At 39.9% G+C, this 17,278-nt stretch overlaps 1 protein-coding gene across 1 annotated transcript in view; it reads left to right on the forward strand.

Annotated features, from left to right (window-relative positions):
* The first annotated feature begins 874 nt into the window (after nucleotides 1-874).
* PTDSS2 (phosphatidylserine synthase 2) overlaps nucleotides 875-17,278 on the forward strand; it is a 47,904-nt gene continuing 31,500 nt past the window's right edge. Inside the window, exons 1-2 of the mRNA XM_063289245.1 lie at nucleotides 875-1,254; nucleotides 8,625-8,726. Of these exons, the coding sequence (XP_063145315.1) occupies nucleotides 1,010-1,254; nucleotides 8,625-8,726 (347 nt within the window). The 5' untranslated portion in view covers nucleotides 875-1,009. The remainder of the gene's footprint in view (nucleotides 1,255-8,624; nucleotides 8,727-17,278) is intronic.

The following is a 17,278-nucleotide window of genomic DNA, read 5'->3' on the forward strand; positions in this document are numbered from 1 at the left end:
GATTTCACTGTACTCTGTGCTGGATATATTAAAGGTGGACAGAAATTCAAACATACATCCCTGCTCTAAACTAAGAGGCTAAAAAGCTGCATTTCTTCCTGTTGCAGGTCAGTGAAGGGCACAGGGACCTCAGCTTCATTAGTGAAATTCTACTGCTGTATCTTCTAATTCTAAAATAGTTTTGCAGGATTTTTTGGATTTTTTTTATCTTCACTCAACTACTAGTCCAATGACAGAGACTTTGCTTTCTTCCCTCAGCTCAGAGGTTGCTGTGTGGGAAAAAGATAAATTGCTTTTTCCAAAAGCTGAAGTGGTCATTTGGAGAGAGCTTTTAAAAATAGGCAGGAGGCCACTAAACGTTTGTAAAGGCAGGCTCCCACGCTACTGAAGGAACTGTTCTTATAGCGACAGAAGGGTATACCCTCCCCCCTCTCCGCGTCCTTGTTTAACTAAGCCTGCAAATATGAGTATATTGTCTGTGTTTAGACACAGTCACCCTCTATTTATGTATTTACTGCACTTTTGTACCAGGGTTTACTTAAGACACAGAACCGTGATCGTACCGAGTTCACCAACAAAGCCCTAACCTATCTGAAAGTGTTTTGCGAGCCAGCCAATCATTAGGAAATGCTCCATCTTGACGTCCTTCTCTCCATGTAAACCATCCTGCGTTGGCTTGCTGTCACTGAAGTTCGCTTCCATTGTCTACAATACAAGGTGCTCCATCGCAGAAACTCCAAACCGTTGCTGGATGATGCCCGCGCGAGCGAGGAAAAAGAAGAGAGGTTCGTCGCGCGCATGCGCCCCGAAGCCGAAGCCTCTCACGTCTCCTCTGAGAGTAGCCCCGCCCCTCAAGCTCGTCCTACGCGGGGTCACGAGCGAGTGCTGAGGCGGTACTTTGAGAGCTGTTGTGATTTGGTTCTTCGGCGCTCGGATGGGGCTCGCGGAGGGGTCAGCGGAGCGCGTGCCGAGCATCGCTTGAGCCTCGCGAGTGGCGATCCCTATCATTATGAGGCGCGGCGAGCGGAGGAGTCACGGAGGCGCCTCCGGCAAAGCCGCGCTGGAAGAAGGGCAGCCGCCTCCGCCTCCGCTGCTGCCTCCTAACGGCGCTTCTCTGCTCGTTGTAGAGGGGCCGCACGGGGACCCGCCGCCAGTGGCAGCTGCAGCAGCGCCAGACGCCGCTGTCGTCACTCATGGCGACCGGCGCAGCACTGAGTCCGAGGTGTACGACGATGGGACCAACACTTTCTTCTGGTGAGAGGGGCGGCCTTACTCCCTGTGCCCCTATTCTCAGACGGATCGCCCTGCTGGCAGAATGAGCACTTATGCATTTGACACTGTGTATAAAAATAAGGGCACAGAGGGTGGCAGAACGGCTGGATCTGGAGGGAAGGATTGGTGGGCGATTAGTCTGAAAATCTCAGCAGCAGAGGCGAGGATTTAATAGGGGTTTAGAGCTAGTACTTGATTCTAGTTAGATTTAGGCTAATTTTTGATAACTGTGTGTGTGTTCTCTAAAACAGCGGAACATAACGTTCAGGACAAACCTTTTTCTAAGTTGCCTCTCACCTGCTCTCTGCTGACTTGGCTCCATGGCTATTGCTGTCTTGGATGCCATTTTTCATCACTTGCTATCAAAAGATGTAAACAAGTTTACAGGAACTAATATTGTTACTGAACTTAACTCTGCTGAAGAGTGAGTCACCAGTTCAATAACTAAACCTGATTAAAATGGCTTTTTAGACTATTCCCACAATTCAAGGATTTTTCCCTCTTTCTTTCTGCTCTCTTGCTCCTGAATCTGTTAAGATTATCACTAGAAGTCATAAACTGAATAAGTGGATATTGCAACATACAATAAAATCTTGGGGAAATGAGCCAATTTAATCTGCATCAATAAAGGGGCATTGCGACTGCATCCCTTAACTGTGCTTAAGACTGTGCTTAACTTCATGCCTTTCTTTTTTCAGTAGTGGTGATGGGAATATTTTCCAGGACTGATAAGGAAAAGGAAAGACCTTTTTATGTTCTCTGTCCTTTCTTAATAGTTTCTGGTGGTTCTCCAAATTCTTTCATACTATTCTGGCTCTTATCCAGTTTGTACAGATTTTCTACATTAATTGTCTGTTTTTAGGAAGCAATGGGAGAAGATTGTAAAATTATTTTGTAGTTTAGCAGCCTTAGGAAGTGAATTGTGTAGCATGTTTATTGCTGAGAGAGTGCAAAGAAATAGACTTGTACCAAAAGAAAAGACTGACAAAGCAGCTTTATTACTTTACAAGTAATCCCTGAAGAAAGTACATAAGAACACTACCTGAGAAAGTAACTTCTGAGTGAGCCAGAGTAAATTTCTGCTGTTTTTTTTCCTTACAGCTTTTATTTTAGCAGGTGTTTTAAAATCCTTGTTGCGCATAAGAAAAATTACATTAGTGACACCTCCATTGGTTAGAAAATACAGTGTTTACAATTGCACTTGTAGGTCTTTACACAAAAAGCATGCATGAATTTTATAATAATAATGTATGTTAATCACAAACCTTGGCATCAGCTAGATGGATTGGATCCAGAATATGCCTCCTGCAAATAGAAGGGCAGAAAGTTGTGTGTTTCCAGTTATCTTGCAGTACTTCCCACCCAACTCTCCCTTTTTCCTACCTGCACCATTTACAGAGAAGAGAATAAAATAGTTGTAGACTAAAAAAGGTGGTTTGGTTCATATTGCAGGGGGCACAGTTGTCCAGCTCTGCAAAAAACTTGGCAAACAGGAAAACCTGAACTGGCTTTGTATGACATGAACTTTGTGATCTTGGCAGTAAGAGGGATACACTGATACTCAGCAACATCTAAGAACTCACTGCCGCAGTATTCAGTGCTCTGTGATTTAGGGAACACCATCTCTCATCTTAGGTCAGGGAAGCATTATAGAGAGTACATTAGGAGCAGACTGTGTGGTAGCAAAAATAGTGACCTAGTAACTGGCCCTTACTGACATTTTGGGTTATGCCATCTTTTAAATGGAGAATGTGGGTAAAATTGTCAGGTTCCTTAGTTTATAAACTTCTGCTGAGTTATTTTTTCCCATAACATTTCATAATATTGTAGTTATTCTTGGAAATAAGTATATATTGTGTTGCAATCAGATTTTTTTTCCTATAGATTAAGTACTATTTCAAAGAAGTGTCCATTTGAGCCTCCTATTTTTGATATCCCTGTTTATTCTTAATTATTCTTATACTTGGCTGAGCATTTAAAAATGAAATTTGATACTCTTACATTTGTAGTAGTTAGAGTTACAATGATGATGGAAAAAGCAACTAGAGTAGTAAAGATGTAATTTACTTCATGCTAGTAAACTGGAATTCATTAGTGGAATAATTTACTGATTGTAATTAACCTATCTTTATGTAAATGTTGCTATAAACTATCAAAAGCTCTCTTAAATTTTTTGTTTCTTTTTATGGCTGATGCAATTAATTCTACTTCTATACTGCCAAATCAATACAGATCCATTTGAAGACCTGGCTCTGCAACCTGGCTTGGGGCGGGGAGGGGAATAGTCATGCCTGGGGTTGGGTAGTGCCCTAAAGTGCCCCTCTCACGCAAAGACTGAATTAGATCATAGCCATCTGGACTTTATTTTTATCAATATTTATTAGCTACTTGTAACTGTTTTTATATAGTGCACTTTTATATATTGTAATTTTATTATATATTTATTGTTTTATTGATTATTTCGATGTAAACCGCCCAGAGTCCCTCTGGTGGGAGGAGATGGGCGGTGACAAATTTGATAGATAAATAAATAAATAAATCCATGACAGTTTACAAACTGCTGACAGAAGCAATCATAATTAAAGTGTCTGTGATAAATATAAATAAATTAGAACAACCAATAACTAAGTTAAACAATACAAGGGTAACTAATAATAATAATATAATGAAAAAATAAACAAATCATAAGAAAATGAAATTGAGTAATATTAAGAATTAAATATAAGTAAATTCAATTAAAGGTGGTGATAAACTATTCAACCAAATGCTTTTCAGAAAAAAAATATCTTCAGTAGCTTCCAGAACTTTAGAAGAGATAGAACAAGCTTTAATTCTAAGAAATTGTAACCCACAGGGCCTGAGTGGCAACTGAGAAGCAGTGCCTCCATTCCCCTTATAGTACTTCACAAAAGTGAGGTATGACCAAAAGCTTCTCCTGGGAAGAATATAATAGATGGGCTTATTCAGACAGGAGAAGGCAGTCCTGTAAGAACCTAGGCACCAAGCTAGTTTATAATACTGATTATATAAGTACAAATATAAAGCATACATTTTAAGAAATATGTAGGTATTTCATGTTTATTGAAACAAAAAGAAGAAACTCTATAGCACTTTAAAGGCTAACGGACATATTGTGAAATAGTCTCCAATCCATGAAACTCCTTCCTTCCTTCCTTCCTTCCTTCCTTCCTTCCTTCCTTCCTTCCTTCCTTCCTTCCTTCCTTCCTTCCTTCCTGTTTGTTTGTCGAATTTTGCCACTGCCCATCTCCCCCCAGAGGAGGGACTCTGGGTGATTTACAGTAAAGGTAAAAGATTTAAAATACAATAAAATAATGCATAAAATATAAAGATAAATACAAGATAAAAATATAAAATAAAATCTAGATGGCAATGAAAGTTCTAATTCAGTCTGTGAGTGTATGAGGGCCATTTTAAGGCGCCAGCCATCCCCAAGGATGACCACTCCCCTTCCTGCCCCAGGCGAGATGGCAGAGCCAGGTCTTCAGCTTTCTCCACTTCCAGGGGAAGAGTGTTCCAAAGGGCAGGAGCTGCTGCAGAGAAGGCCCACTTCCTGGACCCCGCCAGATGGAATTCTCTTACAGATGGGGTCTGTAACATGCCCTCTCTGCATGACTGGGTGGGACGGGTCGATGTAACGGGGATAAATATAATGTTATCTTCAATTTCAAGAAAAAAAGTAAATAGCTGATCTAAATGTTCATGGAATAAAAGTATAAGGGCTGTTTTCTAACTAATGCTTCATTTATATTGTATTTATATTGAAAGAAAGAGCAAGACCATTCGATTTGGCCCCTCCTTGAACGTACATACAGTCATAAAATATCAGGAATGAAAATCTGCTTTTACATGAATGCATAGGACTTTTCCTTTTCTGCTTAGTTTGTAGACCCGGGTTGCAGTGATAATGCAGTCAGTGCAATCTGCTTTCCATCTTCACTCATAGAAGATATACAGTAAGGGATTCTTGTGAACAGGCCTTTCATCTATAGTATTCGAATAGATACAAAGTTAAGCTTAATATCTGTTCACAGTGGTAGTTAATGGCAGAAACACAACTTTCCAGAGGTAAAGTAATGCTTCCAGCAGGAGAACAAAACATGATTTTAGTTGAACATCAAATACATAAAACAATTTACTGATTAGTCAACAGTTTCATATTAGAGTCTTTGACATTCTTTTGTTGAAGAATTGCAACTCACAGGCCATCAGTGTTTGGTCTAGGACAGTGTTCCTTTAAGTGTGGTCTATGGTGAGGTGGCTGTGGTGGCCCTGGGAGTAGGAGTCCTGGATGATTGGAAGACTTGGATGCCCAGGTTGATGGTGGCAGTGGGAGCAGGAGTAGGCAATTATGCTGTGGGAGAACTGACCTGCATCCTGTAGCTGCCAACTGGCCAGCCACATGGTCTAGCAACCATCTTGGTAACTGCTTCTTCCCTCTTTGTAGGACTCAGGGCTTGGAAGGACTATTTTGATTTGAACATGGTGGCTGACAGCCTGAAGGGAAGACCTGGACTGATGAGGATATTGTGGGTTTTGGACTGTTTGGTTGGAGTGGGGCCTGGATGGGAATGAGGCCCAGCCTGCCAGGCCTATTGGATGTGAAGTTATTTAATGGCCCAGGTGAGAATGGGCCACTAGAGATAACTAGGGGGAGGATTGAGTAGCCTTGATGGGGGGGGGGAGGCACTGCTCAGATTAGGTACTGAGTGGTTTCAGAAGCCCTGGTAGCCTGGGTGGAGTCTAAATCATCCCCTATTGTTTGTTGTTGGGTAGGATGGGCCACTTTAGCTTGAGGATGGGAGGAGGTGGGGAGGATAAAGGGGAGAATGTGAGGGCGTGCAGTCATGGGTATTTCACATTTGCCCGTATTACCCACTGTAATATAAATCTTTTAAATATTCTACAAATGTATTAATTTTATTTTTTAAGACGGTAAATATCAGTATCTATAACACACCCAGACAAAAGCTAAAAGTAGGAAGGGGTCCTCAGAGAAAAAAGTTTAAGAAACACTTGTCTAGGAAAGTGAAACATTCTCTCACTGATTCTGAAAATTTACATTTTAAAAACCAGACTTACACATATATTTTCTTGCATACATTTAATACTGAGTCTACTACCTGTATGACAACATGAAACCTTTTAATATGATTTAGTTGAGGGTAGAAGTAGCTGGCACAGCTTCATGACTGAGCCTGGATCAGACTGAAGAGGAATGATGTGATTGAAATAAGAAATAAAGGAAGAATGTTCATCTACCCTTTCAACTTTTCCAACCCATTTTGTTTCTCCCATGGGAATATCTGGTATTCAAACTCATTTGAAAGAGAGAAAAAGAGTTTTGAAGAGATTATGTGAGTCAAGGAAGTAGTTCAATCTTCTAGTACAGGTTGTGCATTAAAGCTGCCACCACATTTCTAGGGCTTTATCAGAGACTCTTGCCTCCACATGGATCTGCTGTCGTTCTTTCAAGTTTGGCTCAGAGAGAATGAAGGAATAACCCATCAGCTGAGATTGTCACATGAGGTTTTCTCAGTTATCATTATGAAATTCAATGTCCATGGTTGGTGTCATGTTCACTGATTCAATGTAGTTTATACGTCGTAACGTTTCACATGCCATGGCGCTGATGCGCGTTTCTGTTTGGGAGGGAGCTGCTGTGAGACCTTGTACCAAGCTCTGTATGTGAAATCAGTACAATGGAATGTGTTTGGGTTATGTTCTCTGCTCAAGGCCTTTTCCCGCAGACCATCAGAGACTGTTAGGAGCACCTGGGATTGTGGACTTGAGAAGATTCTACAGGGGGAGGGATTTCATTTGCACCGAAGGTTTTTAGTTTGAATTTGGCGCTCTTTCATCATTCTCAGCTTTCTCTGTGATCCTGCATACTATTCTTTAATAAATCAGATATCTTTGAATTCCTGTTCATGAGTCTGGTAGTGTTTTAGAATAGGCAACCATTACAGTTGGACAGTAAATGTATTGGGCAATGTATTGGGATCAGCTAAAATGACAGAAAAGAAGGTGTAAGCATTTGCATTTTCTGGAACTTTTCATTGTAAAAGGCAGAGGATCCTTGTAAAAGCAAGGAAGTTCAAAAATTAGGTTGGATGTTACAGCTTTAAGGGTTTTTTGTTTTTGATTTTTTGTTTTGTTTTTGTTTTGTAATTCAGGCTGTTTTAAGATGGTATTTGTAGACCGAATGTTTTTGTTAGTTTGTGCAGCATTCGAGGACCAAGAAAACGATGGCAATACCAAAGTCTTTAGATCCCAAACTGGGTGTTTTATGAGGTGGAAAGTTGTTGACCAAATTCCTTAATACTACTTAGTAGGTGGAGATGACAGAATCTTCTATAATCTCTCTTAGGTTAGAGGAAGTCCTCTTCTAATATAGACAGATTCCACCATGGTTGGTTGGATGTCCTGCAAAAACCAATAAAAAGATAAAGTGAAATCTAAAGAATATAAAAGTAGTTCTATTGCTCTTGAAGAAACTGTACCTCTGAAGGCTTTGAGAGCATTCTGATTTTACTTTGTTCCTGAAGGAGTATTGGTAGGTTTGCTGCCTTGAGTTGGTATGAAAAAAGGTAAGATAAAAATCTAAAAAAAAAAAAGCTAGTGGCAGTCCCTAGCTTTTTTATCACCTTGTCAGACTGAATATGTTTTGGTTCAGAAGGACTTTACTGTAAGGTTTTTTTTTCTATTTTTACCTCAATGATCAGCTGCTGTTTTATTGACTGCTTTTGAAGACTTCTTTAAGCTTCAGCTTTTTATAAAATGTGCAATTCCAAATGCACTTAGTGAGTGAGTGAAAAAATATTTTTGAGGCATTTGATGGTTTTTCTCTTGTGAGCCTAGTTTAAGGTGATGTTATTCTTTTCCTTGCTTGAGATGATCATACCATAGATTGTTCTGTTGTAGCTATTTTTCAGGCTTGATCCACTTAGTCTCATTAAGTGAGTTAAAATAGCCAACAACTATAAGTAAGGCTTTTTCAGTACTTGTAAGCTCTGGACAGTTCTCGCCATGGAAACCAGCATTTCTTCACCTTTCAAAAGAGGTGTAAAACCCCCTACTTTGGAGACACTGATGGGTGACTCCTCTGAACTTGTGTATGTAGCTAGTGAATTTGTGGTACTTTGCCTTTTAAGTGCTCTATTAATGCATTTTACATTAGGGGTGCGTGTGGGTGGGTGTGGGTGTGTATACAAACAGATACGCATACATCCACACATAAAGCTTTAATTTTTGTTGGTGAAAATACTGAGCCAACTATAAACAGTGCTTCAGAAAAAGTTGATATATTTCTTTTTTTTTTTCCTGGTCAACAGGCAAGCTCACACCTTAACAGTCCTATTTATCCTTACTTGCACCCTGGGATATGTGACCTTGGTTGAAGAAACGCCACAGGACACAGCCTATAATACAAAAAGGTAACTAACTTTTAAAGAACTATTGCAGCAAATGCTCTGTTGCCAATTTATTAACTATTGTAGTTTGTTGGAATACCAATTTTTCAATTACAGTTCTTTTATATTTGGGATTTGTTTTCTGCAACAGTCTGTTGCATGTTTTGAAATTATTCCCCAGCCTTATTTGTAAAACTAATGTATAGTAGGTGATAAAAATATAATTTAAAATTTCTATATTGATTAATCCTGCTTTTTTAAGTAAAGAAGTTTCTGTTTATTAAATCATAAGGCAATTTGATAACTCCAAAGATCATTTCAAGTTGAAAATGTTTTTTTATATATATTTTGCTATCTGATGAAGTCTCATTGAACTTACAGGGACTGATATCTAATTAGGCAGAGATGTATTGGGTTACCTCATCAATCAAATGGCATATTTTCATTGTATCCTAGAGCAAATGTTTTCTTAAATTAGATCTGAGAACTGATGTATTCATACAAAATCAGGACAAAAAGGATTCATTCTATATTACTTTCAGTGAAATAAAATATTGGACTACAGCTGATTTCTTTCCGTAAGCACAAAACTACTGAATGCCAGACTATACAGTATTGAAAAAAACCTGCTACTTGTGAATCTGATAGTTGTGAGTAGCAGGATATTGTAATGTTGAAATGGAATATAAATAAACAGAAATAAATAAACAGAAACAAGAGCTGGGGATGTTGACGACTGACAGGAAGCTCTGGCGTGGGCTGGTCCATGAAGTCACGAAGAGTCGGAAGCGACTAAAGGAATAAACAACAATTATTTCATCAGTCAAACAACAACAGTTTAGTTTAATCACTCCTCTGCTCTTTTTTCCCAGTGATACTTACGTCAAACTAAACTATTAGGGCCACAATAATTTGTGAAAGGGTGGAAGAGTGTTTTGTGAACTCCTTGTTGAAAGGTAGCACATACATTAAATAGGTGGCAAATTAGTTATATAAGCACACAATATACACCTTGAGATTGCACTTCACCTGCTAGTTTATGTGGCATTTCTTTGGAATAGCCTGCCAACTGAATTATTGCTAAATTTTTGACTAGTGTAATTCTGGAGGCAAAAGTACAGTGTACTAAAACATTTATAGGTATCTTATCTCTGGCTGATTCGTATTAGCTTTTGGAGTGATTAGACTTCATAGCTTAGTTTGAATTACCATATCTCAATTTAACGTACCTGAACATGACTCTTGCCCTGTTGCTTCTCCTACTGTGACACGAATTACCTGTCAAACAGTCACTAGTTTTGTAATAAGATAGAATATTAAACTCTGTGAGTGATGTTGGATGAATCACTGTTTCTCAGGCCAACTTATCTCATGGGTTGTTATTTATGGAGGTAAAATTGGAGGAGGCAATGCCATGCATGTAGCTTTGAGTTCCTTGAAGAAAGGCAGGATAGGAATCTAGTAAATAATAACAGTTTATCAAGTAATCATTTGGCTGCTGAGATGTGCATTGTAATGCTGGGGAAGAAAGCATAAGATAGGGAAGATTTTATGTATGTCTGAGAACAAATGTGATCTTTGGATGAAATTAATTCCTAATGTTAAACTTAAGGGTTATAACCAAATATATCTCTCTATGAATTAACTTAAGGATGTATGGTATATTTATAATTTCTTAGACTTGCAATTTGTAGATGTTACTTTTTAAAAAAATTACATTTCTATTAATAGTTTAATATCCATAAAATCCATGCTGTTCATGGGAAAGACTAATGAGGCCTGAAACCCAGGCAAGTATTGTCTACAAGTTTTTTGCTGCTGCTGGATTTTTATCCTCACTGTTGTAGTCAGCACAAACAATAAGCTGTTGGTACCTATGCTGCTTTCTAAATCATATAAACTTTGATTTTGATGAGTCTGCACAATAATTCAAATTCATAGATGTTAACCAAGGCGCAAGCGAATTGCCCGTTGGAAAGCTGAAGATAGTGAGGATTTATGGCCAGTTACATGAACTATAGATTGCTTTCACATATTTTTAAACAGACATTAAACAGGGTGTTTGCATACATAGTAACAGGCCACTTTTGCTTTCTAGTAAAGCTAATTCTATGATATATAAAATTGTTGAGTCTCCCATTTCCCAAAAGGGGGTGGGCAGGGCTGAGATCATCTCTGCCTCTGTGTTGTGCTTCAGAACTATTTAAAGCTCTGCATGAGATTGGGGATGAGAATCTGCCCTTTCTCAGGTTTGGAAAGGGACAAAACGTTAAACATTAATTTTTGCTGACAGCACCTAAACGCAATGAAATTCAGTAATCCACAGTCAGAATATTAAGGGACAGCTTTATATGTCATGCTTGAGTGTAGAGAATGTACATTTTTACTGATCCTATTAAATAAAAATTAATGTATAAGAATAGTTTATTGCTTTTTAGAAAGAGAAACCAGTTGTTTTGAATTCTTCAAGAGTTATTACCTTAACTTATCCATGAGGGTGTCAAATTGGTATGTTGTCTGTAGGTCTTTATTTCACCTTTTTTAAAGGACTGAACTAAATTGGTAGCCTCTCTCATGGTACAGTCTGTTCGAGATGCTTCCCCTCTCTCAGTGAACCTTTAGGTAGTGACTAAACTGAAACAAATATGAGGAGAAAAGAATGGTCTCATCCATTGCTTAGATGAGACATTAGCTTGATCCATTTCAAACTGGCTTCAGAACACACTGTGGGGTTGTGATGGATTAGGTGGTTTGTGGATTATTTTTATTGGGGAATTGGCCTGGGGAAAGTGACTCTTTGGGTGTTTCTCAGCATCTCAGTAACTTTTAATACCATGGTATCCTAGATCACCTGAATGTTCTGGGAACAGGAGGCACGTCTTTGCAGTACTATGTCTTAGGTAATTTCAAATGATGTCACTTGGATATAGTTGCTCCTTGAAACCAGAGCTGTTATATATTGTCCCACAGGGCCCCATTTTGTCTCCAGTACTTTTCAGTTTCTGCATGTTAGAAGAAACCCTAAGGAAATTTAGAGCTGGATGTTATCAGTGTACTGAATCCACCACATCTGTTTCTGGATGTGAGTCATACTTTTCCTGAATGAGTAGCTATATGGTCTGGGGACAGTTCTGAATTGGAATCTCTGTCTGGTATCCGGTTTGAGGCAGTGGCCAAGAGCACCTTTTATCAGGTTTGGATGATGTGCCAACTGCATCCTTCCTGGAAGAAACGATTAAACTATTAAAATATTGTGCATGTACCAGTAACCTCCAGGCTTGAGTATCGCTGAGAGAGAGTGACTGTCCCAAGGTCACCCAGCTGGCTTTGTGCCTAAGGCAGGACTAGAACTCACAGTCTCCCGGTTTCCAGCCTAATGCCATAATCACTACACCAAACTGGCTCTAAGTTAGATGCTAGATTGTTTTCTAGAAGAAATCAAAGAAACCATGTTACACTTGCACTAAAGGCATTTTCCTGACAGCCATGTTTCCAGATTAAATATAAAATACTATCTTCAAACTCCTATATCTATTAAGTACTAGACAGTGCCTTTTTCTATATGATTTCACCTGTTCACTGAGGAGGTTCACTATAGTTGCACTGAGCTTATCTCATGGTGAATTAGGATCAGGCCTTCTGTATAACTGTTCCATTTCTTTGGAATGCAATCCCTGCTGAGTTACAGGGTGTAAGGCCTTGTAAGTGTTGGTATTTGTTTTTTTCTGCTTTTGGCTGTAGAGCCATTAAGTTACTATGGTAACAAATCACTCTGGTAGAGTCAGAAGGTCAAATTTAAGTATCCTTAGTTTTGGGTGTGAAAAGGCATTATACCATATTAGGTAAAGCTCCTGATTTGCCTGGAGGGCAGCTTGCCTGTGCTTGTTACTAGTTTCAGTTTCCTTTCTGCACAGTCTCCTCCCAGTCCTCTACAAGTGCGTATGAATGCACAGCTTGTAAAATATGTTTTTGTGCTTTCTGTAAATACATTTATTTTTATAGAAATGCCTGGTGTGTGATTTTTCTGACCTCTTGGGCCAAACACTTTCCAGCACTCTGACAGTAAGGATACTTTTTAATTGTTGGATTTTAATTGTTGGATTTAATTGATTTTAACTTTTTAAAAAATTAATGTATCTCAGACTTTATTTATTTTTTATTACAACCACCAAGAGATACTCAGCTGTATAATATTATTTGTAACTAATTAACTAACTAGTTAGCTAATGTTTAGGCATGGAGATTCCAATTATGCTGTGAAAGGCATCTCCCTTCTCAGGTGAACAAACAATTCGTGTTGCATCCTCCAAAAAAATACCCTTCTTTGTAACAGACTACAGGTAGTCATTAGGTTATGACAGCAGTTGGGATCCAGATTGCTGTTGCAAAGTAATGTGGTTGTAAAGCATGACATCACATGACTTCATCGCTTAGCGACAACAATCCCAGCAGTCCTGGTTGCCATCATAACCCCAAGACATGCGGGTCGTTAAGTGGGAAGTAGCAGGAGTCCCAGGTAAGAAGCGGGGGGTGCCATGGGGTGGGGGAGGCCCAAGGAAACTCAATGCTGACCATGAGTGAGGGTAGGGAGGCCGGGGGAAGCAGGCTGTGGCGCTGCACAAGTGCAGGGAGGCCAGGGAATCAGGGTGTGGCGCAGCACAAGCACAAGGAGGCCAGGGGAAGCAGGGCATGGCATCGTGCGAGTGCAGGGAGGCCAGGGGGACTTACCAGAGCAATTTGCAACCTCCCCTGCTGTCTTCCCCCTTGACTTTGACCTTGACCCCCTTGACCTTGTGGGAAGCCAACAGGGAAAGTCACAAAAGGTGATCACATGACCATGGGGTGCTACAACCATCGTAAAAGTGAGCTGGTTGCCAAGTGCCCAAATTGAGATCACATGACTGCAGTGGTTCTGCGATGGCCAGAACTTCAAGGACCGATTGTATGTACCACTCATTCAGTGCCGTCACAACTTCAAATGGTCGCTGAACAAGTGGTCAGTAAGTGAGGGCTACCTGTACTGCAAATTTGGCTCAGTCCTATTGTGCTTGGAAGATACTAATAGTGAGGCACAAGAAAAAATCCTGACCATATTTAAAGCATTATTTACTGCACCATATGCTCTTAAACTGAGCTTTGTCCCTGGACAAAGGACTAGCATTTGTGACAGAAATCTGTGTCTTAACAGGACCATTTCCTAAACCCATATGGATAACCTAATGTCTTCAAATTATGTGACTTCTGCAATATATTCAGTTCTCAGATCATAAATTTCCAATTACTAACTAAACTGTAAATTCACCACCACCACTGTCATCCAGTCACTGGGCTTCCGTGGCCATTTTGGCTGGGGCTGTGATAGAGACAGAAAACCCTGTATGCCTCTTGGTTTTGGGAGGGGGGTTATGACATAGAATATTGATGTGGAAAACTGAATTTAAGTCTTTCAGGAGATTGATATTCTTATGTCTAAACAAAAATAAACCTAAAAAAGTATTTGCCCTTGAAAGGGTCATGCAGGGCTCATGAGGCAGTCCCCATTCTCTAGTATGTGCAAATGCTTAGTATCATCTGACATTGATAGAAGCCCAGTGCAGCAGCTTGAACTTGTGATGGCAATATCGATCTCTTCCAGGAGATCAAGATACTGATATTTCCATGGGTTGAACTGGGAAAAAAAACCCAGTCACTTGCCTTCTAGGGTCTGGAAAAAGAGACATGGCTATTCCAGGAGCAGGGCTTCCCAGTTCAGGTTGGCAGTGGGAGGAAAGTCTCAACACATAGAACTGCTTTTTCCCATCCTAGCCTTGGCAGAGGAGAAGGTGCATTAAGAAGCATGTCATCAGCATCTTTTCCAGCCGAACCTTGGACAAGGAAAATACATGCAGAGAGGCAAACTGCCTGGTCCCCAGATATCTACCCTTAGTCCTTTGCCTTCCTCCCTTGTTAAATTGAAGTCTTCCAGCGGGTGACCTTTCAGCCAGAATGACTTTATTTACTTTCATTTCATTTATTTTGCTCACTTAATCCCTGGGCCTACTGTCGAAGAGAGAAGAATGGGCTGTTGTTCTATGGCAGGATCTTATCACAGATCAACTCCTTCCTGAATCTGGGGAGTGCAAAATTCTCTCCTCTAAGACAAAGGGCTCTTCTTCACAGCCATGTTTTTTGTTTGTTTATTAGATTTGTTAAGGCTGCCTAAATGCAGAAAGACTTGTATTAATGTGCTTTCCTCCTATCCTTGAGATGGGAGATAAATAGGTCAATATTAATAGCTTTGCCCCCCAGCTTCCCTACATTGCTTAATCAAGGATTTGAATAATGCTTCTGTTCTAACAAGTCAGTACACATCTTTATTCAGGAAACTAATTTTATAACAGGAAAAGTAACTTACATCTGTTCTTGGTGATTTAATTTGCCTTGATTGAAATCAGTCCATTTCCCTGCTGAGCAACTATACTTGTATTTGGGAGCTCCCTCTGGCAGATTTAATGCAGTGATTATCTCCTCTTCACCTAGAGTCTAGAATCTAGACCAGGTTCTCAGCTAGGGTTCTGTGGAACCCTAGGGTTCTGTGAGAGGTCACTAGGGGTTCCCTGTGAAATCATGATTTATTTGAAAAATTATTTCAAATTCTGGCAACTTCACATTAAAGACGTAAGTTTCATTCTTTATTTTTAGTTTAAGAACACTGTTAATGCATATATACAGACTGATGCATGAAACAAATATAATAATTTTGTAACTTCTGGCCTGTTTTTGAGCCTGAATGTGCAGGGGTTCCCTGAGGCCTGAAAAAATATTCCTCCAGGGTCAAAAGGTTGAGAAAGGCTGGTCTAGACTATCTTCCTCTGAGAAAGGCTGGTCTAGACCATCTTCCTTTGAGAACAAAGTCTTTGTTGTTTATTCGTTTAGTCGCTTCCGACTCTTCGTGACTTCATGGACCAGCCCACGCCAGAGCTTCCTGTTGGTCGTCAACACCCCCAGCTCCCCCGGGGACGAGTCCATCACCTCTAGAATATCATCCATCCATCTTGCCCTTGGTCGGCCCCTCTTCCTTTTGCCTTCCACTCTCCCTAGCATCAGCATCTTCTCCAGGGTGTCCTGTCTTCTCATTATGTGGCCAAAGTATTTCAGTTTTGCCTTTAATATCATTCCCTCAAGTGAGCAGTCTGGCTTTATTTCCTGGAGGATGGACTGGTTTGATCTTCTTGCAGTCCAAGGCACTCTCAGAATTTTCCTCCAACACCACAGTTCCAAAGCATCGATCTTCCTTCGCTCAGCCTTCCTTATGGTCCAGCTCTCGCAGCCATATGTTACTACAGGGAACACCATTGCTTTAACTATGCGGGCCTTTGTTGTCAGTGTGATGTCTCTGCTCTTAACTATTTTATCGAGATTTGTCATTGCTCTTCTTCCAAGGATTAAGCGTCTTCTGATTTCCTGACTGCAGTCAGCATCTGCAGTAATCTTTGCACCTAGGAATACAAAGTCTTTCACTGCTTCTACATTTTCTCCCTCTATTTGCCAGTTATCAATCAAGCTGGTTGCCATAATCTTGGTTTTTTTGAGGTTTAGCTGCAAACCAGCTTTTGCACTTTCTTCTTTCACCTTCATCATAAGGCTCCTCAGTTCCTCTTCACTTTCAGCCATCAAGAACAAAGTCTGGGGGACACAGATAAACTTTTTAAATTAAAAATAAATAAAATTCTAATAAACTTTCTCTGTCTTTAGATCCCTGTTTCTGTATAGTAAACTGCCCTATATTCAGGTTAGCAGATTTTCTTTGCAAATATATTGTGCTGAAGTAATTCTCCCACTCCCATATGTTCAGCATATATTTTATCGATATGCTATTATAAAGGTGGATTCATGTATCATGCTAGGCTATTCATTATTTATTTCTATGCTGTCCATTCCCCAAAGCTCTGAGACTGATGCAGGATTTAAATTGGGGTAAGGGAAGGAAGTCATGGAGAAAATCTTTTTATCTATATGGTTTGCTAGGAGTTGAAAATGACTTGATTGCACATAATCAGTCAATCAGTCAATCAATCAAGGGAAGGAAGGCAGTATTGCCACTCTAGGTATCTAATGAAGTGAGTTGTAGATCATGCAAGCTAATGCCTTTTAATAAAATGTGTTACTTGGAAAAGATGCTACCAGACTCCTGAAGTTCTGCAAATATCTCTAAGAAACTATTCCTCTTATTGATATGGCTAGCCTGGAAACCTGACCACCAGATCTACTACTGTGGACAAGAGGACCACAGAAGAAATGGAGTAGCCTTCATAATTACTGGTAAAGTGGCTAAAGCAGTGCTTGGATACAATCCAAAAAATGATAGAATGATCTCAATTCGAATTCAGGGCAAGCCATCTAACATCACAGTGATCCAAATATATGCCCCAACCACAGATGCTGAAGAAGCTGAAGTAGAGCAGTTCTATGAGGATCTGCAGCACCTACTGGACAACACGCCTAAAAGAGATGTTATTTTCATCACGGGAGACTGGAATGCTAAGGTGGGCAGTCAAATGACACCTGGAATTACAGGTAAGCATGGCCTGGGAGAA

This window comes from Candoia aspera, chromosome 1, assembly GCF_035149785.1.
Source record: "Candoia aspera isolate rCanAsp1 chromosome 1, rCanAsp1.hap2, whole genome shotgun sequence".
In the NCBI taxonomy this organism is placed as follows: Eukaryota; Metazoa; Chordata; class Lepidosauria; order Squamata; family Boidae; genus Candoia; species Candoia aspera.